Raw genomic sequence first — 27,859 nt, 5'->3', positions numbered from 1 at the left:
GCTATCCTAACATAAAGATGACAGTCATCTGAAATACCTTCTCACCCTTCACAAAACACTTTGTTCCACTTTCTGGGTGTTCTCTTGTTGATGATAATAAAATTAAATTTCAGACTTCACTAGTTCTGCATAACTCCACAGTTTGCCTGAGCAACGTCAGCTCTACAGGGAAGGAAGCATGGAAGCAACTGTGATCCTGTGAGGGGCTGGTAGACTCACTGTTGCACAGGATTCACACATGTGTGAACACATCTGAATATGAAATCAAGATGAAGGAGAACTATGTACACCCTGAGGAACCTGTGCTATCAGCTGGAACTGGATGTCTCTGAGGCCTGGCTACCTAGAATGAATGAGTTGGATGACTTACTAGGAAAAGAGTCTCCCTGCAAAGGCTCCAAGTCAAGATGATGGAAGAAGAAAAAGGAAAAGAGAATACCACAAGAGGATCAATGGTATGGAGTTGGTCCTATCCCAGCACTATCCCAAAGGAGCTGATATGCTCTGGCATCTGTCAGTGCTAAAACCATATCTGACTCTTAGCAGAAAATTTTAACCCAGCCACCTTGGAAGGCTCTGTTGAATCTCTCCAGAATCTCTCTGCTAGCAACTGAAAGTTAGCAGCATATATATGGGCACCTGTCCAAAAACAAAAAGGGCTCCCATCCTTGAAGAATTTCTGAGGACAGGTAATGATAGTTGACCGACCACTGCTTCGAGGAATATGGAACTCAACATACACAACAAAGAGGTTATAGGTGAATGCACCATGTGAGTCCTGCTCAACAGGCTTCCAGGTGGCCATGGCCCCAGCATTGTCCAAGAAGACCATGGCAGCCATGTGCTACTCTGCACAAGTTCACCAGGAAAATCATGGAGAATGCCAAAGCCCTGACCAACTCTGGAGACATACAAAAGCTGGTGAACATAGTCAAAGGCAGAGGAGACAGGTCTTCTAAGGCAGCATCCCAGGTCTTCAATACATTATGGTAATATCAGGACCTCTGAAACATTTATAAAAAGGATATGTGAAGGGAGAAGTGCTCTGGCCACAGTCTGGCATGCTGGGAACTCTAGTTGTCATTCAACACCCTGCATCTGAAGAAGTGTGGGCAATAAAAGCCACTAAGTCTGGCTTCCTTTTTAGCATGACTTGTGGCCCCAGGTGTGGAACTACTAGGGAGTGGTGAGAGACAGGGTCATCCCAAGAACCAACCAGGAGTGTCTCCAGGCTGGTCATCTTCCCGGCCAGTTTTTATGTGTCCTTAGTTTCCCTAAGTGAGCACCACTCCTCAATCCCATTTCACTCACCTGGCCCAGCTAGGTCTCTGCTATGGCCACCCAGGTGCTGTTGCCACCTTATGCTTGGAGGCATCAGGTAACATGCTCTCCTCTCCCCTACCCTTCCCCTCCCTACCACCCTGGCCTCTCCCTCTGGCACCTAGACTTGCAGCAGCTATGGAAGCCACAAGAGTAGCTGTCGCTGGCACCTCACACAGCCCTGGTCAAAAACTCCAGCTTGGAGAACCACCACATCAAGAGCTTCAAGAACAAGGGCTGCAATGTGGAAACAATGTGAAGACAGAAATGAAGTGACAGTTGAGCTGCTGAAGAACAAAAGAGTGGAACATTTATTGAAAAAGATAAGTGTTCCCCAAGAAGAAAGTTTAGAAGACTCAGATGTTGATGCTGATTTTAAAGCACAAAAAATACAATATTAGAAGCTATATTGCAGAATGCCACAAGTAATAACCCGTCCAGGCAGCAAGAAAACTATTATCCACTGACAGAAACCCACCAATTGATGACCTCATAAAATCTGGGATTTTAACAATTTTAGTCAAATGTCTAGAGAGGGGTGATAATCCTTTGTTACAGTTTGAAGCTTCTTGGGCACTAATATAGCATCAGGAACTTCTGCAGACTCAAGCTGTTGTACAGTCTAATGCAGTACCTCTTTTTCTGAGACTTTTTCATTCACCACATCAGAATGTTTGTGAACAAGCAGTGTGGGCTTTGGGAAACATAGGTGATTGTCCTCAGTGTAGAGATTATGTCATCACTGGGACTTATCCAACCTCTTCTGTCCTTCATCAATCCCTCCATTCCCATTACCTTCCTTCAGAATGTCTTATGGATCATTGCCAATCTCTACAGGAATAAGGACCCCCTACCACCTATGGAGACAGTTCAGGAGATTTTGCCAGCTTTATGTGTCCTCATATACTCTATGGACATAAATATTCTTGTAGGCACTGTTTGGGCTCTGTCATACTTGACAGATGGAGCTAATGAACAGATACAGATGGTTATTGATTCAGGGGTTGTGCCATTTCTTGTGTCCTTTCTGCACCACCAGGAAGTGAAAGTTCAAACTGCAGCCCTCAGAGCAATTGGCAACCTAGTGACAGACACTGATGAGCAGACTCAGGTTCTCTGTTGTGATGTCCCATCACACTCCCCAAATCTCTTATCACTTCCAAAAGAGAAGATAAATAAGGAATCACTATGGTTCCTTTCCAACATTACAGCAGGCAACAAGCAACAAGTTCAAGCTGTAATAGATGCTGAATTAATCCCTATGATTATTCATCACCTGCTAAGGAAGACTTTGGAACACAAAAAGAAGCTGCTTGGACATTGGGAATTTAATAATTAGTGGCAGAAAAGATCAGGTTGAGTACCTTGTACAATAGAATGTAATACCACCATTCTGGAATTTATTGTCAGTAAAAGATTCTCAAGTGATTCAGGTCATTCTGGATGGTCTAAAAAACATTCTGATAGTGGCTGGTGTTGAAGCAAGCACAATAGCTGAAATAATTGAAGAATGTGGAGGTTTGGAGAAAATTGAGGTCTTGCTACAATAAGAAAATAAAGACATAAATTAGCATTTGAAATCATAGATCAATACTTCTCTGGTGATGATATCAATGAAGATTTTAGCCTCATTCCTGAAGCAGCACAAGGAGGTGCTTACAATTTCCACCCAACAGCCAACAATTAAACAAAAGAGTGTATTTTTTAAGTTCAATTGAGTGCAGCATCTTTCTCATGTTCAATATAAAGCACCACCAGATGGCTACCAAATGATAAGAACAACAGCAACAAAAGGTTCCAAAACACATGCTTTACACTCATATATTGCTGGTGGGACTGAAAAATTAGTGTAACCAATCTGGAAAGCAGTATGCAGATTCCTTAGAAAACTTGGAAGGGAACCACCATTTGACCCAGCTGTTCCACTCCTTGTCAATAAAACAGCATACTACAGTAACACAGACACTTCAATGTTTATAGCAGCACAATTCTCAATTGCCTAACTGTGGGAGCAATTAGATGCCCTTCAATAGATGAATGGATAAAGAAACTGTGGAACACATACACAATGGGCTATTACTCAGCATTAAGAGAATAAATTATGGCATTTGCAGGTAAATGGATGGAGTTGAAGAATATCATGCTAAGTGAAATAAGCAAATCTCAAAAAAAAACAGGGACTGAATGTTTTCCCTGATAAGTGGATGCTAATTCATGTGGAGAGGGGGCGTGCATGGGTTAAGTGGAGGAATCTGGATGGGGAAAAAGGGAGAGAGTAGGGGGAAAAGAAATAGGAAAGACGGTGGAATAAGACAGACATCATTACTCTAGCTACATGAATGATTGCATGAATGATGTGTCTCTACTTCATGCACATCGAGAATTGAAAAATTCTCCATTTGTGTACAGTGAATTGAAGAGCTTTCTACTTTCATGTATAACTGATTAGAACTAATAAATAAATAAGATTTAAAAAAATAAATGCCTCTTTGCTTTGATGCTTCTAAACCAACTCATGTCTCAGTTACTTTGCAGTTACCAAAAGTCACTTTTACATGGACTGTAAATGCATATGCATGATTTCCTAAACTGTTGTAGAATTCTTAAAGATCTCAACTACCCTATTTTCCCTAGTCCCTGGGCCACTTACTGACAATTGCAGTCTCTAGTTTAAACTATTCCATAGTGGGGGTAGGTCAGCTGCCTGTTGGTATTCCTTTGGAAAATGGTGCACTGTAAAACAAGAAATTTTGGTATGATGCATATTCACATTGTAAGACTGAAGAGCTGCAGTATGATCTAAGCTCTATAACTGTCCTCCACAAACATATTTTCATATTCTTTATGTTGAAGAATAGATTTGAAAGTATAAGCCAAATGATTTTCATTGGTGGAACTGATACAAAAAGAGTAAACTTAAAAACAAAAAACTTGGTTAATGATTAAACAGATAAGTTTAAAAAACTGTACTTCATCTACCAGTGATTGATATGTTTATTATCTGCCTCAGAAGCCAGGGTTGGAGGAAGAACTTTATATATGGATGGTAATGCTTTCACTGTTGTATCTATAACAAGCCCTATTTGACAACTTACTTCAGCCTGTGTGTTCCTGCTGTTTGGAAATAATCAAATGCTGTGCATAGTATTTTACCTGAGCTGCAACATGTTACAGACTTGAACTACTGCTTAAGTTGAAAGCAAAAGTCCCTGTCTACAAAGGGAAACAAACAAACAAAACAAAACTGCAAATGTCAAAAATATTCATTGGTCGTGTTTTTAAAAAAATCTTGCTTCCAGTTTTCAGGAGTTAATATTTTTGTTTTAATCTGATAATTAGAGATGGTTGATTTATGCTAGGTTTAAACTGTGGGGCTTTCATTTTTATTGTAATTTAGTCTTAAAACATTTTTTACTTTGTAACCAGTGCTTTTAATAATGTAGTTGGCAACAAACCAGAACTATTTAGAAGTGTTATAAGACTTCATTTTTTGAGTATTGAGACAGTTCATTCAGATCCTACTCTAAAAGCATCTATGCATATTAAAAGGTTCAAACAATGATCTGTGTGGAGGAATACTCTGTAAAGTTATTGCTTTTGGTAAATTGTCTGACCCAGTTATTAATGAACAAATATGGATTTGAAAATTTTATTAATGAACAAATACGGATTTGAAAAATTTTAAACTAAATAATTTGTGCTGTCACAGAAACTTGCTCTTGTTTACTGAATATGATTTCCCAATGTTTGATGTGAAGGAATAGAAAGCCTAAACGCATTTAGTTATTAGGGGGGTGTATTTACTGTGATGAAGATAACACAGATGCCATCAGAGTTTTGTGAATCAACTGGAGTGTTTTCACTGATAAACTATACATGATAGGTGTGCATTCATTACAAATAAATATATCTGCCAAGGTGGAGCCACTTTAAAGTGTGAGTTTTGTCTAGTATTTAAAGTGAATACAAGCATATGTTCACACTGCAAGATTTTTACCTGCTAGAGAATCTGTTTTAATATAGTGGTTTGGCCTCTGATTATTTATAGGTTTTATAAATTTTAGAATCGGATTTCTCTTTAAGGTGGCTCAGATTTTTCAACTTGTGCACATAAAATTGAGTTGAAGTTTACTGTTCCTTTTTTTTCTTTATCCCAAATTTTGAGTTAAAGCTTCATATGGTAACTGCATCCTGTTTAGATACTAATATCTACATTTTTTAGACTGTGTGGTATTCACTAAAAATAGGAATAACAAATCAAATTAAGGTCACAAATATTGGTGAAAACCTTAATGTACAAATTGTCTAGACATTGTGAATTGTTCCCCTTCCAACTTAGTTTCTTCCAGACTTTCATATTTAATTGACAGTAATCTTTCAAATTTTGCATACACAGAGATTAAAATTGTGCTTTACTATGATGATTCCTATTTCCTCTTATACTTTAATAGTGCAGACATACGTGTGCATTTGCTTGGTTCAGTTTAGTGTAATCTTACCAGTTTTGAATTGGAATTGCACCATCTCATAAACAAAGGAAAGGAAGTATATTGCTGCACTTTCAAGTTTTCAAAACAGTATTTAAAAAATGCATCATTTTTATTTTTCTTAAAATCAGTTAAAATAGACTAAAATGTTCTTGTAAACAATTAATTACATGAGGAGAGAGACTACAGATTGGGAGAAAATCTTTACCACATGCACCTCTGATACAGCATTAATGTCTAGGATATATAAAGAACTCAAAAAACTTAATACCAAAAATTCAAATAACTCAATCAATAAACATACTAAAGAACTGAACAGACACTTCACAGAAGAAGAAATACAGTTGATCAACCACTATATGAAAAAGTGTTCAGCATCTCTAGCAGTTAGAAAAATGCAAATCAAAACTACTCTGAGATTTCATCTCACTGCTGCCAGAGTGGCAATCATCAAGAATACAGGCAACAGTAAATTTTGGTGAGGATGTAGTAGAAAAGGTACACTCATACATTGCTGGTGGGACTGCAAATTGGTGCAACCACTAAGGAAAGCATTATGGAGTTTCCTCAGAAAAATTGAGAATGGAATCACTATTTGACCCAGCTATCCCACTCCTTGGTTTATACCCAAAGGACTTAAAATCAGCATACTATAGTGATGCAGCCACATCAAGGTTTATAACTCTCAATTCACAATAGCTAGACTTCGGAACCAACCTAGGTGTCCCTCAATAGATGAATGGATAAAGAAAGTGGATAAAGAAAGTACTCTATGGAATATTACTCAACTTTAAAGAAGTGTGAAATCATGGCATTTGCCAGTAAACCGTTGGAGTTGGAGAATATATGCTAAGCGAAATAAGCCAATCCCACAAAACCAAAGGCTGAAGGTTTTCTCTCATATGTGGATGCTAATTCACAATAAGGTGGAGGGGGCACTAGGGAAGAATAACCTACTTTAGATTAGGTAGAGGAAAGTGATGGGGGAGAGGAGGAGATGTAGGAATAGGAAAGACTGTAGAATGAAACAGACATTATTATTGTATGTATATATGTGACTACATGACCAATATGTTTCTGCAACATGTACACTCAGAAAAATGAGAAATTATATCCTATCTATGTATGATATATCAAAGTGCATAACTGCATTCTACTGTCATGTATAACTAATTAAAACATATACAATTTTTTTTAAAAAATGGGGCATCTAAATATGTTCTTAATTTTGTATATGGGCGTAGGTTATGTAACTAATAAAAAAAGCTGCTATCGGCTAAAAACAAAAGGATATATGGAATCAGAACCATTTTATTATACCTATGACAACATTATACCAAGACCAATTCAAATCACATTCTTCCTTGTCCACCACTGACTAACAGGTCATCCATCGTATATATAAAGGACTGAGGATGTAGCTCAGTGGTAGCACACTTGCCTAGCATGCTTAAGGAACTGGATCAAAGTCTTGGTAATGTTTTCCAACTAGAGTTTCTGAATATTATTTTATAAATAAATTTTGTTTTATTTTTTATTTATTTGGTCCATAGCTAATGATGGAATAATAAACTTCGGGGGAGTTTCTTTTCTGTTTGTAGCAGCTATTATTAGCTATGGGAGAAATAAGTAGTTGAAAAGTAAGGGGGAAACTGGGGTTGTAACTTAGCAGTAGATCACTTGCCTTCCATGCATTAGGCACTGTTCTAGTCTCAGCACCACATAAAAATAAATAAATAAAGATATTGTGACCATCTACAACTAAAAAAATATGTAAAAGAAAAGAAAGGGGGTACCTATTCTGAGAATCCCACTAATATGGCCACGTCTGAGAATTAATCCATGGAAACACAGGAATTGCTGTAGCCTCTACAGTTCTCTCATCCTTTGTTACTTAATAAGTGGTAGTACTCTTATTAATTAATTAATCATAATTAATAGCAATTAATCTATTGATTAATAAGGGGTAGCTCCTATTTAAGGCAAAGTAGTTTTCAGCTGAACCACTTTTCTTTAATTTTTTGTCATTCAGAAAGCAGTAGAAACTAATGACACCCCTATTCCATCCTCTTCAAATCACTCAAATTGCTCAGAATATCAAAGATACCTGGAGTAAAAGAAAGTTTGCCCAAATCCTCTAAGCAAGTGTCTTTGCTATGGCTGGGAGGTGTGCAGTCTGCAAGCCAGTATGGTTTACCTCCCCGCCCCAGGCTCCTAAGAGTTCAAATGAATGGTCCCCAGAATCCAGCCCCACCCACAGCCCCAGGGACTTGTGGGTGTAGAAGGAAGCAGCCCCACATTTGCCTGGAGAGCTGTTAGGTCTCTCTGCAAAAACTTGGCATCCCAGAGTCTGCAGGTAGGCTCTGATCAGATGTCACTGCTTGGGTTAGAAATACAGATGGAAAGGTATGCCACTCCTTCTCCTTTTGTATATTTGAATTAGGAGGAAAAAACAATATCACTTTAAACACCATCATCTCTCTCAGAAAGTTCTGCTTCCACATCATTTCTTGGGCCTTGTGTAATTTCCCCTGAAGATCTAACATGTTTCCTATTTTTTTTTCCCAACTAGAAGTTTCCTACCAGGTAAGATAGACAGGAGACAGGTAGCTGACAGACCCATATTGTCCATCTAGGAATGCACTTAGAGTTGAGCAAAACAATCAAATGAACAAACAAAACTTCCAACTCTGAGCAAATAAGATGCAGTTCTATATTCCTGCAAGTCATCACATGAGATAGTGATGAAGATTAAGAGGTAGACAGCAATTAGTATTCAGGTATAATGTATAGATAAGAAGATGGGTATATTTGCCACATTTTTTAATCCATTCATCTATTGAAGGGTCTTCCATTAACACAAGAAAATGTGTTTATGATCCCAACATATGAAGATCAGGACACAGTGTTTGTTAACCACTGGAGCAAGACAAAGATGTTAACAACCTCTAACTCCTTGCTAATTTCATTTATCATCTCCAGTTGGCTGCCTTTCATTTGATGCTCAAGGATTTAAGTGCAACATATTATATGTAACTCATTATTTTGCTATTATTAGATTTTTTCAAAGAATCTAAGAGTTTTTACAATCATAGCTTTTAGGCCTATGCTGAGTCAGAACATCATGGGAGGGAGCATGATGATGAGCAAAGCTACTTACCTCATAGAAGCCAAGAAGGGGGACAGAGAGAAAGAGGGAGAAAGGGGCTGGGAACACATAGTCTTAAAGGGCACAGCCCCAGGGGCCTACTTCCTCCCACCAGGTGCCACCCCTAAAGTCTTCACCACATTCCAATTTGATCCAGTCATCCCCCCAATGGTCCTCCCTCTGCACACTGTTGCACAGGGACCAAGCCCTCAACACATGAGCTGTTAGGGGATGTATAAGGGTCTAAACCATAACACATGGAAAGTTGAAAAGGTGGAGACAAATGTGTAGATTATTGAAATATTTTTATTTGTCCTTTATCTATTTGCCAACTGATTAAAATAACTTATGGATTAGCATCTATAATTTTATTTAAAAAGAGATACTACCAGCCATAGGGGGGAGATCAAAGTAAAAGCAACGACGTCAAGACCTGTTGTGGAGTTTCATACCTTCCTCATTACCCATGTATGTAATGTTGACCCACCAATCCACAGGGAGCAGTTGGAAGGGTAGTGATGTTCTTATCCTTGGAGTTATCCAGAGTCTAGCATTTATAAAGGACTTTATCCTAAGATTTGGGAGCTGGGTAAAAAGAGACACATTGAGATTGTTTTTCCCCACATTCTAATAAGAGACAGCAAAACCGAAAGATTTCTAAAAACATCATTTCCTTCAGGAACCAAACTCAAGAAGGAATTTACCATGTGGACTTGGTTTGAACTGGACAATATCACCAAGTAATATCTTACAAAGGATATGAAGCTCCTATTTGAACTTGAGATTTTTATGACAAATGTGCAAAAATAAGGGGTCTAGATGATGAGATGTAACATTTTATTTATGAAAAACTAACTTTACACAAAAACAAAATCTGAAGACTTAGATGGCTACCATGCCATTTATTGATGTCTGAAACATAAATTTTACCTATCATTTGACAATTCCTAAAACATAGTCAATAACCATTCAAACTATTTCTGATTAGTAAATGTTATACACTAAGTATTTGTATTTCCACGAAGCTCACATACTAAACTCTAACCTCTAAGTGTGGCAGTATTTGGAGATGGAGTCAACAAAAAATTAATTAAGAACAAACCAGATCATGTATATGGGATCCTGATCCAATAGAATTAATGTGCTTATCAGCAGAGGCACCAGAAACGTCATCTCTCTTTCTACCTCTCTCTGTACACACCAGTGGGAGGACGTGGTAAGGTGACCATCTATGTTATGGTCTGGACACAAGGCATGCCCCAAAGCATTTGTGTTTCTGAATGAATGTTCAGAAGTGACTGCAGTCTGAGAGCTCTAACCTAATCAGTCCATCCTACTTTGAATGAACTAACTGGGTAGTAACTGTAGGAGGTGGGGCAGGCCGGAGGAGGTGGGTCACTGGGTAAGTTCCCTGGAAGGGTTGTTTTCCAGTGGCCCCTCTCTCTTGTGCTCCTCTCTCTTATTCCTGACCCTGCCATGAGGAAGCAGTTGTCCTCCAACACACCCTGTCCCCATGATATTCTGCCTCAAGCTCAGAGCTATGGAGTCAGCTCACTATGGACTGAGGCCTCTGAAACCATGAGCTCCAAATAAATTTTTCTTCTAAAACTATTCTTGTCAATTCTTTTGGTTCTAGAAGCAAAAAAGCTGACAAACACACTGTTAATTTGGCTGACCAATCCATAGTATTTTGTTGTGTCAGCCTGAGCAATGTAATACATCCAATGAATAGATCCTTGTTCCATAAGTTTTGATTCTTGTCTGTCTCTCTCAATGGAATGTAAGGCCCATGTGGAAAGAGATTTCTGTCTTCTTTGCTAACTGATTTCCCAATGTCAAGAAAATGACTTACATGTGGATGATACCCTACAAATGTCTGTTAAATCAATGAGTGTTTTGGAATCACATTATAATTCTCTCCTAACTGTGATCCATTTGCTACTTACTCCTTTGATACCTGTCTTCACTCTGCATCCCCAGCCTTCTTTTTCTTTGGAGGCTGCCCCTTGGTTTCCTTCACTGGATTGCTACATGGTGGATTTTTCAATTCTACTTCTATTAGATTATTATTATTATTATTAGATATGACTTTTTCATTACTGATAAATTGCAGAGATGATTGACACACATCTTAGACAAACATCTGCTATATTTATACAGTCCTTGAAAAGTCAAGAAGAGTGGACCTGTTCTTGCACTTGTCTCTTCACCTAGTACCAGCCACACAAGTGGAATTTCTTAGTTTCTCTGCACATTTTATAACATTGAAGTGAGCATGAGAGCCCCTCTGTCACATCAAGGCTGGAAGTATAATATAGGGTTGCAAACCCATAGCCTGAAGCTATGTGTAACAGGTAGGGGAGGGACAAAGCACCTGAATGTTCCCACTTTCATAAGTCTCACCCTCGCTTTCTGCCATTTCTTTGTCTTCTCTTAATAAGTCTCAGGTCCTCAGTGTCCAAGTTGAAACATTGTAAGTGGAACACTGTTGGGATTCCACTGGTTGGAACTTCTGCAGCAAAACACTTTGCCTTGAATGTGTTCTAGGATCTTCTAAGCAAATGCTGACCACCAGGAAATAATGATGAAAAATGTGGTTTGTTATCTTGGATGAAATGACATCACTTCTCTTACATGGGCTCTTTGTGGCTGCTTGGTACTTGGTCTAGGGCTGCACAACTAAAGTGAAGTCAGCAGCAAGGCTCTGGCTCTGACTAGGAAACACAATGGTGGATGCCAGTAATGTCTTGCTGTTTGACTCTCTTTTTGCTCTTTCCTCCACACAATCTTTAACACTATTTTGCTTGCCAGAGAAAAAGTCCAAAAATGGAAAAGAAATAGTTCTTCTTCACTTTTCACTTTCACAATAATTTCACAATAAATGTGGGTGAGAAGGATGAAAATTTCTCATGAAGTCTAGTGAGAAGAAATGACCAGGAGACCCTCCACCACCTCCAGTCTGACCCCTAAGGACTCTGTGGAGAGGGGGGAGGTGGCTAATCTCACTGTTGGCACCCCACACCAAGAGTGAGGACTTTAGCAGTCCAGAGTGGTCTACGGACTTCTCCAGAGAGAACCCTGAGCATGTGTGCCGACAAGGGAAGGCACTGCTCCTCTGTAGATACATGAAAGCCTGAGTGATGGGCAACAAGACTGCACAGAACTCAGGTTGACCATTTAGGGGTCAATACAGGAATATTACCATCCACAAAATCACAAGAGCAAGGGTCAAGCCATGTGCTGCAGTATGCAGGCTGCAGAACAGTGGAAACTGGCCAACTGGTCCTCTGAGGGGAGCTTTGCTCCATTCTGAGACTGGATCATAGTCAACAGTTGGGATTTCCCAAAGCTGTACTCAAGTCCATGCTAGATGCTGAAGTCAATCACAGTTCCCCCTTAGCCAGGAGCTGGCGACATCTCAGCAAGTGGCTCTGCTTCCACACTCCAGGCGTCATGACAGTGGTCATTTCTTTAGCCAGCCCACTGCGGTTTTCATCCTCAGGGCTTGTTGGTTCTTACTTGAATGAATACCATGTGGCCATCCAACCACAACAATCTTCCATGTGGCCTTCCAGTTGTCACAGTTCTGCAGCTATTAGTTTTCTAGCTGGGTTACAGAGAGGGAAATACAGTGTGTATGTTTTACCAATATAATATGTTGCTATTTTATATTTGTCAACAACTTTGGACTTCAGGTCAGCTGCACCAGGTCACTGTCCTTGCAAATTTTGAGAACACTCAGATGTGTGTCCAAATCCCAAGATTGCAGCATGGTGTGGTGTGCCCACCCTGGGCTTGGGTGGCTTGGAGGTGGAGGGAGTGGGTGTCTTGGAGTAAGCAGGGCTTTCAGTTCTCACAGGGTAGTGTAGCACAGTGCCAGGACACAGTGGCAGCTCAAGGGAGGAAGCAATTAAGACTTCTGGCAATTTGGGGACCAGACCTCATGAGTGGAAGCTTCAGTGAGCATTCAGCGCTCTTCCCCTTTCATCTGAGTATCTACCTGCCTTGTCAGGCTTTGAAGGTGGGCTTCCACAGAAGGTACTGCAGCATTAGAGTTTGTTTCAAACTGCCCTAAGCACAAACATAGAAATGATGGTAGTAGCAACACAGGTCATGAATCTCTGTTCTTTGTATGTTTACCTTTGCCATTTCAGGCACATCCCACAGTGACAGGATCATTGTGTCCCAGCTGCTCAGAGAGAGGAGAAGTGGGCCAACTGGTGATGGAGAGTGGACACATACAGTTTTCCTCTCTACTCTCCATCTTGCACTGGAACAAAGAGGGCCTTGAGGCACAGGGTGGGACTCCATAGGGCATAGGGCAATGGGGAGCACAGAGCCCTGGAGAGGAGGCTGAAGAGATGCTGCAGCATTCCTGCACCAGCTCTTCCAAGCTGGACTTTTGAACTGACCTTGTTGTGGGTGCCCCAGGCCTTTCCACATGCACAACTGAGTTAACTGAAAATAACTATCTAAATTCAGGGAGAGACAGCTCACTTACTCAAGTGGGGAGATCTCTACCTTTTCTGCAAGTAAGACTGGGTTCCTTGAGTATCAACCTGGCCCTCATGCTGTTATGACCTATGCTTAGAGACATCAAGAGCAATTCAAAGAGCATCTTTGGTAACTTCCTGATGTCTCTGTGATTATAATACTCAGCTTCAGAAGTGTGGTATGTAGATTTTCTTTCACTTGACATTAAGTGTACCACATGTGAGCGTGACATTGTCCTCCTTTGGGAAGAAGAATGTCTGCATCAAAGTAAAATGTATGGGCATGGGATGCACATGAAATGAAACCAGGCCTGTGAAGACTGAGTCATGGAAAACGATTTCTAGCTAGAAGGATGTTTGAAGCTACATAAAGGGAATTAAATGTGGATGGTGAAATCAGGTCACTTCTTTAGTGGATTTATATCATGCTTAATAAAATAAACCCTATTTACTGTAAACATGAGAACTGTTACAAATAACAGAAGTCCAACCCTGCTCCCTGAGTTCTAAGTGTGCAGAGAAGCCCACTGTCAGAAGGCCCACTTAACTGAAGCACACAACCCTGAGGTCCTGGCCAAATTCTCTCAATGGTTATTGATTTACTTCTAGGCAGAATGTCTACACTGAGAGATTCAGAAGCAGTCAGGGACTCAGAGGAATGCTATTGCTCACCATCACAGGAATCCAGTGAGGACAACTACTTGGAAATATCTTGACTGCAGTCAGGCCTGCACTTTGCCTCAGATGCTTCATTGGTGACAAGTTCAAGATCCTTCAAACCAGTCTTCTCCACCACTCTGATATATTTGGCATCATGTGACAGCATGAGGGCCAGGTTGATACAAAAGGTTCCAGAGCCATACCTGAGCACCCAGTGCACTCAGATACCTACTGTGTTCACTTCATATTTCTCTGCTTTGCACAGGGCGGTGTTTGGAAGCAGCAAGCATACTGACATACAGAATGCACTGGGAAAACTTGGGTGGCTTTGCATAATAGTAATGCTGAATGCCTTTGTATTGCTTTCTTAGCAAACAACTGCATACATACATGTAATTTTTAACTTTAGTATCTTGCTTCTGAAAACAAGACATATTTTCCCTCAGCAGTTTCATTACAGAGAATGATTTGTTTCCTCAGGCTTTAGGGTCATTATCCTTCACTGATGACCAGATACACCCTGTCAGTCCTGCACTAAGGAAAATGATAAAATGATGATTTGTAAACCTTCACTAATGAGTTTCTAAACTTTGTCTTTGTTTCTCTCCATTCATATTTTATTAAATAGGATGTGTTTACATGTATAAATCATCTTGTAGATGAATGCGTTCTCTTAGAGGATAACTGGCCCTTCCCACACCAGGATAGAATCACAAGGTCAGTGAATGTCAAACGAGGAAGAATTTAGTTTTGGACTGCTCAAATTTTTGCAAATAGTGATCATTTAGAGGGTGTCACCAAGACTGCATCTGAGCCACCAATCTTCTTGATCACCTCATGTGTCACTGTGGATGCCAACACTCTGCTTCCATTTGACTTTCAACATTTGCTTTTTCAGGATCTTTTCAGGATCATCTGAGCCAACAAGGAAAAAAAAAGAACAAAATGAACAAAATGAAAGTATGTAGCAGTGGCTTTATATAATTTTGTGCATGTGTGTGTGTGTGTGTGTGTGTGTGTGTGTGTGTGTGTACTGGGGATTGAACTCAGGGGCACTGGATTACTGAGCCACATCCCCAATCCTATTTTGTATTCTATTTAGAGACAGGTTCTCACTGAGTTGCTTAGCATCTCGCTCTTGCTGAGGCTGGCTTTGAACTTGCAATCCTCCTGCCTCAGCCTCCCCAGGCACTAGGATTACAGGTGTAATTACCACCATGTCTGTCTTATTTGGTATTTTGTTCACACATCATATGGAGGCCCCTGAGATAATGTGAAGTGAATATTGAAAATGATTGAATAATAGCACATTTTCCACAGAACTCTTAAAAAAAATTTTCCAACACCCTATAATTGAAAAACAAAGAAGTCATCTGTCACCGTGTTTTTAACTCCACTAGGTCTACAGGAACACTCTTCAATTAGAAAGAAGCCAGGAATAGCAGTCTCTATACTGAAAGAGCTGAGTCTCAGAGCTGTCTCTTGGCACATGACCTTAGTGAACTTTGCCCCTTGTACATCTTTCTTTGCATGGGAAGGCAGGGGAGCAGCAATCAGATTAAGCCTGTAAGCTGCTGGGCACACAGTCTGCCTACTTGTTTCAGTGGATCTTTTAAAGGGATTTCAGATTTCAGTTGACTCCCCAAAGAGAGTCCTTACTCCTGGTACCTGTGACTGCAGCCTTACTTGGAAGTTGGTAAATGATGAAGTTAAGATGAGATCATCAGGGAAGATCCTAATCCAATACTACCTTGTCCTTTCAAAGGGGGGAATTTGGACATATTCTCTCTCTCTCTCTCTCTCTCACACACACACACACACACACACACACACACACACACACACGGGAAATGCCATGTGAACGTTGGAGTAAAGCTGTCAAAAGCCAAGGAGTACCAAAAGCAGGAGAGGGGTCAGGGTTCAGGAGAGGACATCCCCGGGAGCCCATGGAGGGAGGCTGACCCTGTCATCACCTGCATCTGGGATCTCTGTCTCCAGCACCATGAGAGAACAAGGTATGTCTTTTAAGCCAGCAGTCCTGTTACAGCTAGCTAGGCAGACAAATGCCCATGTCATCTGAGGAAACCCAACTTTGAGCATCTGAAGGCACCATTTTGACAAGAAGTACAGATGTGAAAAGTATACATAGGGGAGGAGGATTGGCTAACTTGGACAGTGGTGAGGCCACCTCAGCCCACACAAGCAGGTTGATTCTGCGACACTCAAGAAGAAGAGAGGGCTGAACACTCACCTAGGAGAAATCTCTGCTGTAGACTTGATCACAGGAGTGCTTCCCTCTTTCTGGTTCACCTTGTTCATCCTTCTTACCTGGACAGGATCCCACAGCCCTGCACCCTAATTTGCCCTCGGCTGCGGTGGGCAACAGGGGAAAGGTGCCTGATAATACAGGTTAAAAGTATGTGTTGGCCTCAGGAGAGGTTCATGTCTCTCCATTTAATTTTACAAGATTATCATGTTAGCTCTCACAGTTTTGAGTTTATTAGAGTCCTTTTCTTCTCAGACATTGTCAACATGTGCTCAGGTTTTCTGTGCTACAGGGTTTCTTGGCCAACTTACCAATAAGCTGCAGGGACAATGGTCTGTGCTCTATGAAGTACAAGACACATTCCTTGTGTTCTCAGAATTTGTTCAAGAGGCAAGTGGCAAGCCAGCAGAGCTCTCACCTTATCAGCACTGATGCATGCCTGATTTAAAGTCGTGTTTCTTAATGTACATGTGCAAACTTGCATGTGAAGGAGAGTGGGTGTCACATGCCAGGAAGGGCACTAGTATGAAGGCCACGGTGCTGCCCTGAGCCTGGATGCTGTGCTGAACGTTGTGTAGGTTAGACACCAGGGTATGTGCTTACTTTTCTCTGCCCCTGTAGTTTTGATTTACAGGAATTGTCAGGGAAGAATGACCTACTGATTTCTGAGTCATCTGGAACTTGAACCTGGAGGTAGGGTTGGGAGACAGAACTAAGGTGCCTTGGCCCAAGCACTTTCTTGGCAAAGCAGAAAATGTTTTTAAAAACCACATTTGAAACAGAAAGTCCATACTACTTTGCAATACTGGATTTCCAGGCTAATGTAGCATCTCCCACAGGGCCATCGCAGGACAGTTTGCATGAAGAATAAACAATGAATTTCTTTTGCTTTCACCTAATTAGAGTAACTAGGTCCAATTTTCCTTAAAAACACTGTGATTAATTGATCATTTTCTTTTGTGTTTTGACAGCATTCATAACTCCAGCACTGGGTAAACGCAAATTTGATCTGGTGGGAAAACCTGGGGTTGGTTGAGAAACTACAGTGAAAGTTCTAGGTTCCCACATTTCAGCTGAAGCCTTGACAACAAACTATAATGGCTTTGGGGTAATGGGTCACCCCCAGGTCCTGGCTCTTTCAGCCCAACACCCTCCTTCTCTCTAACTGCAACAATTTCTTTCTCTCTCTTCTGTTATTTATCTCTGTATCTTCCTGGATTACTTACATTATATCAGAACACCTGGTCAATTCCTAGGCTGCTGGAGGAAGAGGAAGGCTACTGGCAGTGTTCAGCTGGCTGCTTTGGCAAGGCATGGCCTAGTCTAAGCACTTCAGGCACTGCAAGAGGCAGTCCCACATGCTTTTTATGTGGGAATGGCCATTTTGTGGCTTTATTTCACTTCACAGATGTACCCAGACATCTGATGCTTCTGCAGAAGCAGACAATGAACAGAAATTCAGGCAGGCACACCTCTAGCAGATGCAGTTTCTGCAGGACATGGTTCAGATACAGTACAACTGTATATGAAGAGTAGTGCATGTGTAGTCTGTGTCCATAAGATGATACACACTGGAATATACAGCATGGGAGCTTCTAGAAAGCCAGGTGGGTATGCTTCTGCCTTCACAATCTTCAACTCACCATGCTCTGTATTTGTTCCTTTTCAGTGAATACAAGAGTACCCTACTCAATATGTGTATAAATTGCTCTTATTTGACACATCTCTAGTGGTACCCAGCTAAGGTTTTACACTGGTAAATCATTTTCCAATTTTATTTTAAATTTTAATGCATATTTAAATATGTGTTTTACTGCATAAATACAAAAATGCATTTTTCTTATCTTTCACTTCTCTCCATCTGTATAAATTCATCTCCCTTAATACCAAATTAATGTTCTGTGTTAGTTACCTGTGTTATGTAACAAAGGAACACAATTTTTCACCTCAGCTTTTGCAGGTCAGGGCTCTGGGCATGGCTTAGCTGTTAAGGTCTGCTAAATTCTCACAAGACTGACATCTAGCTGTGGCTGGCCTATTCTCATCTGGAAGGACAAGTGGGCAAGGATTCACTTCCGGGTTCTTCAGGTTGTTGGCAGAATTCACTTCACTTGGGCTATAGAACTTGTGGCACCTTGCCTTTTCAAAGCCATCAAAGCAGAAAATCCCTTCTGCTTCCCTTTTCTCCCTGCTAGACTGGCATTCAAATGATGTACCTGATGAGGTCAGGCCCATCTAGGATGATCACCTTCTGATGAACCTGAACTCAGTCAAGTAGGAAATTGTCTTAGTATGTAGTTGTAACAAAATATCTGACTGGGAAATTTATAGACAAAATAGGTTAAATCTTTACAGTTCTGGAGCCTAGAAAGCTAAAGTCAAAGTCCCAGGAGGTCAGCTTCTGGTGAGGGCAGCTCCTCATAGAAGGCCCAGGTGTCCTCACATGGCAGAAAAATAAGGGGATCCAAGCAGCCCTTGAAGGTCTTTGATGAGAGCATTAATTCCATTTATCAGGGTGGAGCCCTCAGAGCTTTCACTTCCAAAGGCCCTACCTCTTTATGCCTCTACAGTGGGGGTACAGTTTCATCAGGAATTTAGAAGGGACACAGATGTTCTCACCACAGTGGAGCTTTATTATATCTGCAAATTCCTTCACTTGTCTGCATATAGAACAGAATCCCAGGTGAGGTGGCGCAGCACACTGACTATTCTGCCTTGGTGAGAACCAGTTCAGGACCCACATTCACAGAGGAAGGGATTGCACAAAGGCCAGAGCTCTACCCATCTGTGTCTTCTGCCTCTGCCTGTGTGCTGAAGGACTCAGGATTGACATGTGCAAACACTGGCTCATGCAGTGGTGGGACCATGCAGTTGCCCTTGCCATCCACAGGACAGTATGAGGATGCATTATCCAGGAATGAGAATCTCTGACAGAAGAACTATAACCCTCTGCCCCCTGGAAGCAGGCCTGATAGGGGGACTGACATGAACTGGTGGACCAATATCCTGGGGACCCTGATCCTTGTCCATGGTCCTTGGGGGCTTTCTCCTCTGTCCTCCAGGACAGGGGCCTGGATTTTCCTGAAGATGGCATGTGGGTCAGTGCCCTGTATCTGATACTTTCCTACCTTGCCTCTCTTTCTAGATCACGCACCAGGCCTTCCTGAGGTCACCTCCCAATAATGTGCTTGACCTCTGGTTCCTGACTCAGCTCCAGGCCTGCAATAAAACTCAAGTTACTTGGACTCACAGTGTCTGGGGGTAGACTTCAGCATGGGAGAGTGAGTTTCCTTGACCACCTCAACAAAAAATCCCAGCCAGGCAACTATGTTCTCTCCTAGACCTGGAGACCAGAATTGTGCGGCCAAGGTTTCAGCAGGGTGGGAGGGAGAGCCTGCTCCACATCTCTCCCACTTTTCAAGACAGCTGCCATGTCAGGTGTTTTTTTGGTTTGAAGAAGTGTCATCTGAAACTCTACCTTTGTCTTCACGTGACATTCTCCCTGGTTTCAGTGCCTTTCCAAATCTATCCTTTTAATAAACAAAGAAATGTTAACAAATAAGTTGAGAGAAACTAGAAAAAACATGAAGTCTTCTATTCTTGGTTGATGAAAAAGCTACACTTCAGAACAGACTTTCCTTCTGCAAAGCAGCAGAATGCTAGATAAAACACTGCTGTGCCCTCTTGCCAAGTAAAATATCCTGCTCTCATGGTCATTCACCAACAAATTCACACCTCTACATTTTCCAAACACGACTTCACCCACCCCAGAGCAATTTCATCAGTACCCCAATCAGTAGGATTACCAAGACACTCAAAGAAAAATTTCCAAGTTTTGCACAAAGAATCAAATTACTGTGTTTTACAATCTCTCAGTATTGTTTCTCTCTTTGTTTCCCATGCCACTAACTTTACCCTTGTTTGGGTTTTTTTTTTTTCCTATCATCTTGTGTTTTTTTTAATTTTTATTTTTAGGGATTGCTTTTTAAAATTCAATTATCTTCCTAATTTTGTAAAATATTTTCATGGTTGCAAATTTAAATCTCCAAAACAAGTTGTATGCTTGTTCAATCTGTGTCATTTCTTCACCCATTTAAAAATTATTACATTTTTAACATTTTTTAAAATTATAAATTGACAAACTATAATTGCACATATTTATAAGACAAAGTAAATTTACAGATTATGAATACAATGTGGAGTAATAATCAAAGTCAAGTTAACTCCCTTGTTCACTACCTCAAATACTCATACTTTTGTGGCAAGAACTTTTGAAATTTAATCTGTTAGAAATTTTGAAATGCAAGTAAATTATGAAATGTAAGATTCAGTATGTTTATAATATTGTTCAATATATCTGAATAAAAATCATTCATTCTCCCTGTGTAACTGAGGCTTTGTACTCTCTGACCATAATCTTCTCATTTCAGCCATACCCCTGCCTCTGATAACCACTATTCTGCTCTGTTCTTTGAGTTCAGTTTCTGACTATATGTTATTTGTTTTGGTTTTCATGTCAATAAGAAATGGTGATACTGGTATTTTGGGGCCTGGCTAATTTCACTTAACATTTCAGAACACTGGAAATGTCCTCCATTTCCAACCACACTGACACAAATTTCAGGAGTTCACCCTTTTGTATGGCTGAGTAGTATTCCCCAAGTACATACACCAATTTCTTATCCATACACCAGCTAATGGACATTAAGGTAGATTTCATATCTTGACTAATGTGAATAGTGCTGTGATGAATACAGGGGTGAAGATGTCTTTTTGACAGGCTGGTCTGTGATCTCTTGGGTAAATACATGGAAGAAGGGTTCCTGACCCATGTGGCATTCCATTTTTAGTTTTGTGAGCAATTGTATGTAGTTGTCCATGTGACTGAGTAAATTAGTTTCCATCACCAGTGTACAAGAGCTCCCTTTCCTGCACACCTTTCTGAGACTAACCATTCTGACAGTTGTAGGTGGTACTGCATTGTGGATTTCATCTGTGTGTACCTAGCAATTAGTGATGCTAAGCATGGTTTCCCATATCTATCCACCATCTGTTTGTCTTCCTTTTTAGAAGTGTCTATTTAGCGCCCTTTCCCAATATTTAGCCAGTGGGCTTGTTTTCCTTCTGTGTAGTTGTATGAGTTGCCCATACATTTTGGATGTATATGTATGATTTGCAGGTGTTTTCTCCAGTCAGCTTGTCATTTTTTCTCCCTGTTTTCTTTGTAGTGCAGAAGATTTTATTTTGATGCAATCACATTTTCCATTTTTTTCCTGGGCTTTGAGGTGTAAAACATCACTGCCTAGGTCACTATCAAGCTTTCAGGTGTTTTCCTTCAAATACACTTTGAGTTGATTTTGGCATATAGTGTGAGATAGAGGTCCAACTTTATCCTTACTGCATATAAATACACAGTTTTCTCAACATTTAACAAAGAGACTGTTCTTTTCCAAATTGTATTCGTGGCATCTTTATCAAAACCCAAATGGATCATACATGTGTGGCATCACTTCTGGAATCTCAGCTCTCTTCCATAGGCCTATGGATATTTTTATGCCAGTACCATGCCCTTTTAATTGCTTAAAATCGGATACTGTGAAGTCTCCATCTTTTTCTTTTTGCTCACAATTGACCTGGTTATTTATCTATTTACTTATCCATTTTTTGTACTTCCATGTGAATTTTAGCACTTTTTTCTACAAAAAAAAAATGGAATTGGAATATGGATAGAGATTACATTGAATGTATAGATCTCTTTATGTAGTGTAGACATTTTAACATTAATTTTTTCAATACATGAATGAGCTATATTTTCATTCATCATTTTTTTAATTTCTCTTACTAATGCTTTATAGTTTTCAGTTTATAGATCTTTCACCTCCTTGGTTAAATTTATCTGTAAGCTCTTTCTAACACTATTTTAAATAGGATCATCCTCTTGATTTTGTTTTCAGATTGTTCATTGCTAGTTTGCAGAAATGCCACTGATTTTTTATGTGCTGATTTTGTAACCTGCAACTGTACTGCATTTCCTCATTAGTTCTTATAGATATTTTGTTACATATTATATGTTCAAAAGGATTTTCTATGTTCAAAAGATAATGTTCTCAGAAAAGAGTAAATATTTCACATTATCACTTCCTACACAAATGTCTTTTTTTTTCTCCTGTCTAATTGCTCTGGCAACGACTTCTGAAACTATGGGGAATAGAAATGACAAGATGGGCTTGTTGTATTCTGAATCTGAGGGAGAAAGATGTTTTGATCTTTCACTATTGAGTGTAATGCTCGCTATGTACATATCATGCATGGCTTTTATTACATTGAGATGCATATCTCTAATCATTAAATGTTTTTATCATAATAGGATTTTGAGTTTCATCAAATGTGTTTTCTGGATATAAGGAAATGATCCTAATGATTTTCTTCCCTTCTTCTGTTAATGTGATACATTGTATCTACTAATTCACATGTGTTGAACCCCAACCCTATATCACAGTAAAAATTCCCACTTGACTGTGGTCAGTTGTCCTTTTGATATACTGCTGCATTTGGTTTGCTAGTACTTTTAAAAGATATTTGCATCCAGAATATTTGCCTGTTATTTTCTTGTGAACATTCCTGTGAGGTTTTGGAATAAACCTAGCATGGGCCTCAAAGAAACTGAGAAACTTCTCTCCTCTTCAATGTTTTTGGAAGAGTTTCTAAAATGTTAGTGTAAGTTCTTTAAATGACTAATAAAACTGGGTAGTGAAGTCATCAGCTCCTGGGCTTTTATCTCATTTCATATTTTTTTATTCAATCTTATCTATTTTTGGTCTGTTCACATTTTCCATCTCTTCACAATTCAATCTTAGTGGAACGTAAGTGTGGAGTTGGGGATGTGGCTCAAGCGGTAGCATGCTCGCCTGGCATGCGTCTGGCCCGGGTTCGATCCTCAGTACCACATACAAACAAAGATGTTATGTCCGCCAATAACTAAAAAATAAACATTAAAATTCTAAAAAAAAAAAGTGACATTCCAAAGAAGGAATGGCAAAAAAAAAAGAATGTAAGTGTGTAGGAAGGTATCCATTTATTCTAATTATCCATTTTTGATATGTGATTGTTTGTAACAGCTTCTTGTGATACTCCATATTTTTATAGCCCATTCCCTGTGTTGTCACGTTCCTGTGACTTAAACACTCAGGGGTCACTCCAGGGGAACTGGGCCAAGTGAAATAACCATATAAGAGACAGAAATACCTTTTTCTTTGGGGGTGCTGTGATGGCTCCTCTGACCTTAAGGGTCCGCAGAAAGAGAGAGAGCCCACACATGCTGACCCCTTTTATTGAGGAGAAGGCATTCAAATGAGGCAAGAGGTCAGGTTTCAGGGGGCTGAGTCTAGCTTCATAATGTCTGTTATCAGCAGGTTGACTGACATCTAGATAGGCCACACCCAAGAGCAGAGTAAGAGAAGGAACACACAAAGGGCATTTCCATAGAACATTCTATCCTAAACAAGGCAAGGGTAATATCACAAAGGAACAGGTGAGTAGCTCGACCCCTGAGGATGTAGGAAGGCACTCTCATGCACAAAACACATTTGTGTTTTCTCAACCCTAAAGATTGGGGCTACTATCTTTGGTTACCTAAGCAACCAGATCACAGTGCCACACCAATCAGAAGGGGAGGCAAACACTGGTCATATGCTATGTCAGCCTCCCACACTGTGGGTTTTCACTCTGTGGCTGCTCTGGTTATGCTCACAAAGAATGCCTTACAATTATGACGGTCTATATTAAACTGATGACAGCCTAACTGATTGTTTATGTGCCTGCACTTTCATTCCCCACATGTTGTTGAAGCATTTTATTGTTCTAATTCAGTCATTGTATTCTTCATCTTTTGGATTTCTATCTTTTTATTGTTTGAATTTTTATGGTCAAACTTGTCATTTTGTTTTCAAAATTCCACTTAATTTTTTATCCATATATTCTTGTAATTCGCTGAGGATTAGTCTTAATTCTTCACCTGACATTTCACAGATTCCTCTTGCTTGAAGATCCACATTTGGAGTGTTGTTGGCTCCTTTGGAAGGAGTCATGATGACTTGAGTCTTTGTAATTCTTTGGATTTTTTGTGGGTGTTTAGCATTGAAGAGGGAGCTACTATTTCCTTACACAAGTATTCATTGGCATGATAGACCTCTACTATTTGGTGTAGACTGTGATTCTAGATGGTTCTTTTGGTCACAATTTTGAGACCAAGATTTCTTGCAGTACTATAGATGGCCTGTCTGCTCCCTTGGTTCTGACTAAGGCAGGACATGAGACTGGATGCTTGCTGTTCTCTCTGAAGACCACTGGCAGTGATCTCTCACCATGCTGGATGGGTTCTGCAGCCACCTCAGAGAGTCCTGATATGTTCCTCAGTAAGTCGGAAGCAGTGTTGAGCTCAGCAGGTGAACAGGGTTGCAGGAGGAGCTCTAAAATGAGTTAAAGATTGCTGATCGGGATGGATATGACTTCCTGCTTTGCTTAGTAGAAATCCTTGGCTGGGGTTTGCCTCCTGGCCTATGCAGGGCTTTAGAATCAGCTTAAGTCTGGGGCTGAGCACTGTTTAGACTTCTAGGGATAGCATGTCTAGACCCTCCTCAGCCAAATTTGTTATGACCACCGTCTTCCCTGGGAAAGGTTTCAGAGTAGAGTCTGATGTTAGTTCTGGAGGCTGGTTCTCTATGATTCAAAGCAGGTAAATATTACCACCATTTCTGAGAGTGAACAGCTCAGTTTTGAAAGTTGGCTATGCAGTGATCCAGTGCTCCTGATCATGCAGTACCACTGGCAGGTCCAAAGAACTAGCACTAAAGACCTGAGTGATGGTCACGATGAGCTTTGCCTTTGTGTTTTGTTTCCACATGAGCCCAGGGGGTGCAGCCTTGCCATTTCTCCTTGATCTTCCGAAGAGGTGACCCCAGAATGGGTTTTCTAGGAAGTGTCTCTGGGTGATGGCAAGCCAGATGACTGCCACCTTTCTTTTATGGAGATACTGTGGCTTCTAGAGGATCTTCTCTATGTAATAAGGTGCCTACTTGGGGCAGGGAAGTTGATCAATGGGGACCAGTTCTTTCCCCTTTCCGTGAAAATTTTAGTCCATTCTATGACCACATAAGTAACTCAGACTTATTCCTAATTGGTTGGTTTGGGAAGGCCATTCAACAGTGTTTTATTGTCTGTGGAGCATTCTGTGGTGGTGAGTGAAGCCTCCGACCTCTTATTCCACTATGCTGTTGACATTACTCTTTGGAATAGTCCTGGTTAGTTGTGATGATTTAATTACTCATAATTTAGAGGACAAATGCAGTATGTGTGTATCTTACTATGAATCTGCTACCTGTCAGACATCTCTTTATATTTCTGTCTACCTATGCATCTGTCAGTCATCTAACTGCTCTTAGATTCTGAACTGAAGGCAGTCAGTGACTGTAATCACCAAGGTAATGAAGGTAATAGGAACACAGAAAATAGACCTTCCTTTAGGAGACACTTCCCTGTGATGGTGTTAGGGTAGCAGGAGCAGAACATGGCCTTCCCACAGAGCTGAGATGAGAAAAATCAGGGCCCAGAGGCTGAGTTGCTCAGAATTTGCAGGTCAGGACACTAGAGAAAATGTAGCAACAGAGAGAGCCACAGAAACCTGCTTGGGTCCCTGAGTGTTCACCTGGATTTCAGCCTACAGCCTGCATATCAGGTAAGGCCCAAGGCTGGAACCAGGAGAGGCTGTGGATGGGTTCTGTGACATGGGTGCTCCCAATAGCCAGAGTGGAGACCAAGCCCCAAGCCCCTGCTCCCAGGACTTTGATGGACTTTGATAGACTCAGGGCTTCTTTTCTTTGTTTTTTTTGTTTGTTTGTTTGTTTTGTTTGTTTGTTTTTTAATAGTACAGTTCCTATTATCTACTTTAAAGAATACAGAATGACTCTTTTAAATGTAAACTACATCATGCCATTTCTTTGCTTGAAAGCTTCCAAAAATACCCAGTCTCACTTAGAATAGAAGTCAAACTCTTACAGGGGCTGCAGGCCCTGGGTGGTCACCCTGGCCCATTGTGGCAATAGCCTCATGCTCTCCTGATCCGTTCTTTGCCCTCATTCTTCTTTGGTGGCCTCCTATTCCCACCTCAGAGCCTTGTGCTGGAAATTCTTCTTCTGGGAACAACTCTCTGTGGGATTTTACTCCCTACTTGAGCCTTTGCTTGGGTGCCCTTTGTTGACTGGTGACTTTGCTGATGATCTGTTGAAGATTCAAGGCCTTCTTCCCACTCTCTGCCCTTCCTCCAGGCTTTGCTGTTTTCCAGAACTCTTGCCGTTCTGTAGTCCACCTGACAATTCTTATATTTATTGTTCAAGTACAGCCACAAGAAAGCAATTTTGAGGTAGTAATGCATGTTGATCAAAGTCATCCCTAAGCCCACATTACTTCATTATACATAGGAGCTGCTCAACAAATGTTTTCTAAACCACTGAACAAATGATTAACACTGAAAGCTACCACTCTTTTTTGTTTATTAAATGTGTTCATAATTTCTAGGTATACAAGTCTTTAAGGGAGAAGCTTTGAAAGAGCATTATATCAAGCTGGTGTTTTCCAAAAAGTTATATGGTAATTTTAGATTTATAAGAACAACATATTGGCTATTTATTTATATCATTTAACATTCTAGAACCGGACCTGTTAATTTATGTTTTAAATATAATATCATATTGTGGTAGCTAATATTCATGTGACCTCAAGCAACAATATATGATAATTTTATAAAATGATATTTAAAAAGCAAAGATCAGCTTCAGTACTAGAACACTTTACCTAAGATTTATAAAGAACCCTGCCTTACCTGAGATAAGGCTCTGCCTTCCATCTTACTACATGTCAGAATGACTTCAAAGTAGGCTTCAGTTAAAGCCCAGTACTGTTAATTTAAGACTGGTGAGACGGAATCACTAGATGTTTAAGACCAAGACTTAAAATTAAAGTTAAATATTTGGCTCTGGCCCTCTGAGTCAGTCTGAATCCAGGGAACAGGGAACTTCTCTAAAGAGCTTTGCAACTCTGGGCCATATAACCTCCTGATTAATGAGACCATTGGAGAATGAAAAGCCAATCAGTGCACTTGCTATGAAAAGAGGGTCATTGGAGAAGGGAGACATCCCTGATGCTTCCAAGGGAAGCCACATGGTCAAGCAAGACCTGGGCCTATCCTAGCACAAACGGCACTAGCAGAACTAAGAAACTGCTCTCAAGTTCCCCCTATGAGTGACCCCTGTGGGAACTCAGCTGACTCTTAACAGTAGATAGAAACAAAGTCAATTTTGACCAGCTTGATCGTAAACCCCTAGCAAAAACAGTTAAACCAAAACACAGTTATTCCTGGGGGTAGTGAAGGACAAGATCAAACAACTACAAGAACAGCTAGAAAAGAGGAGACAGCAACTAGGTCAACAGT

At 40.4% G+C, this 27,859-nt stretch overlaps 1 protein-coding gene and 2 pseudogenes across 7 annotated transcripts in view; all 3 read left to right on the top strand.

The window, feature by feature from the left end:
* Nucleotides 1-27,859, top strand: part of LOC144249027 (uncharacterized) — a 125,934-nt gene that overhangs the window by 69,064 nt on the left and 29,011 nt on the right. For 2 of the 7 annotated variants that reach the window (XR_013342205.1, XM_077791534.1), the window contains 2 exons: nt 15,007-15,068; nt 19,520-20,798. The exons of 1 other annotated variant lie outside the window; for it this stretch is intronic. Coding sequence is in view for 4 of the 6 variants with exons in the window: in XM_077791534.1 (XP_077647660.1) it covers nt 15,007-15,068; nt 19,520-19,557 (100 nt within the window). In the remaining 2 variants the exon portion in view is untranslated. Of the gene's footprint in view, nt 1-15,006; nt 15,069-17,782; nt 17,954-19,519; nt 20,799-27,859 lie in introns of those variants that run through there. 4 more of the 7 variants (XM_077791531.1, XM_077791530.1, XM_077791532.1 and 1 more) reach the window with 3 other exon arrangements.
* On the top strand, nt 87-7,189 carry LOC113177003 (plakophilin-4-like; annotated as a pseudogene).
* LOC113177005 (importin subunit alpha-4 pseudogene) lies at nt 1,334-3,007 on the top strand (annotated as a pseudogene).

This window comes from Urocitellus parryii, chromosome 11 (assembly GCF_045843805.1).
Source record: "Urocitellus parryii isolate mUroPar1 chromosome 11, mUroPar1.hap1, whole genome shotgun sequence".
NCBI lineage: Eukaryota > Metazoa > Chordata > Mammalia > Rodentia > Sciuridae > Urocitellus > Urocitellus parryii.
The sequence above is the reverse complement of the archived record's forward strand: the minus strand, read 5'-3'. Positions and strand labels throughout refer to the sequence as shown.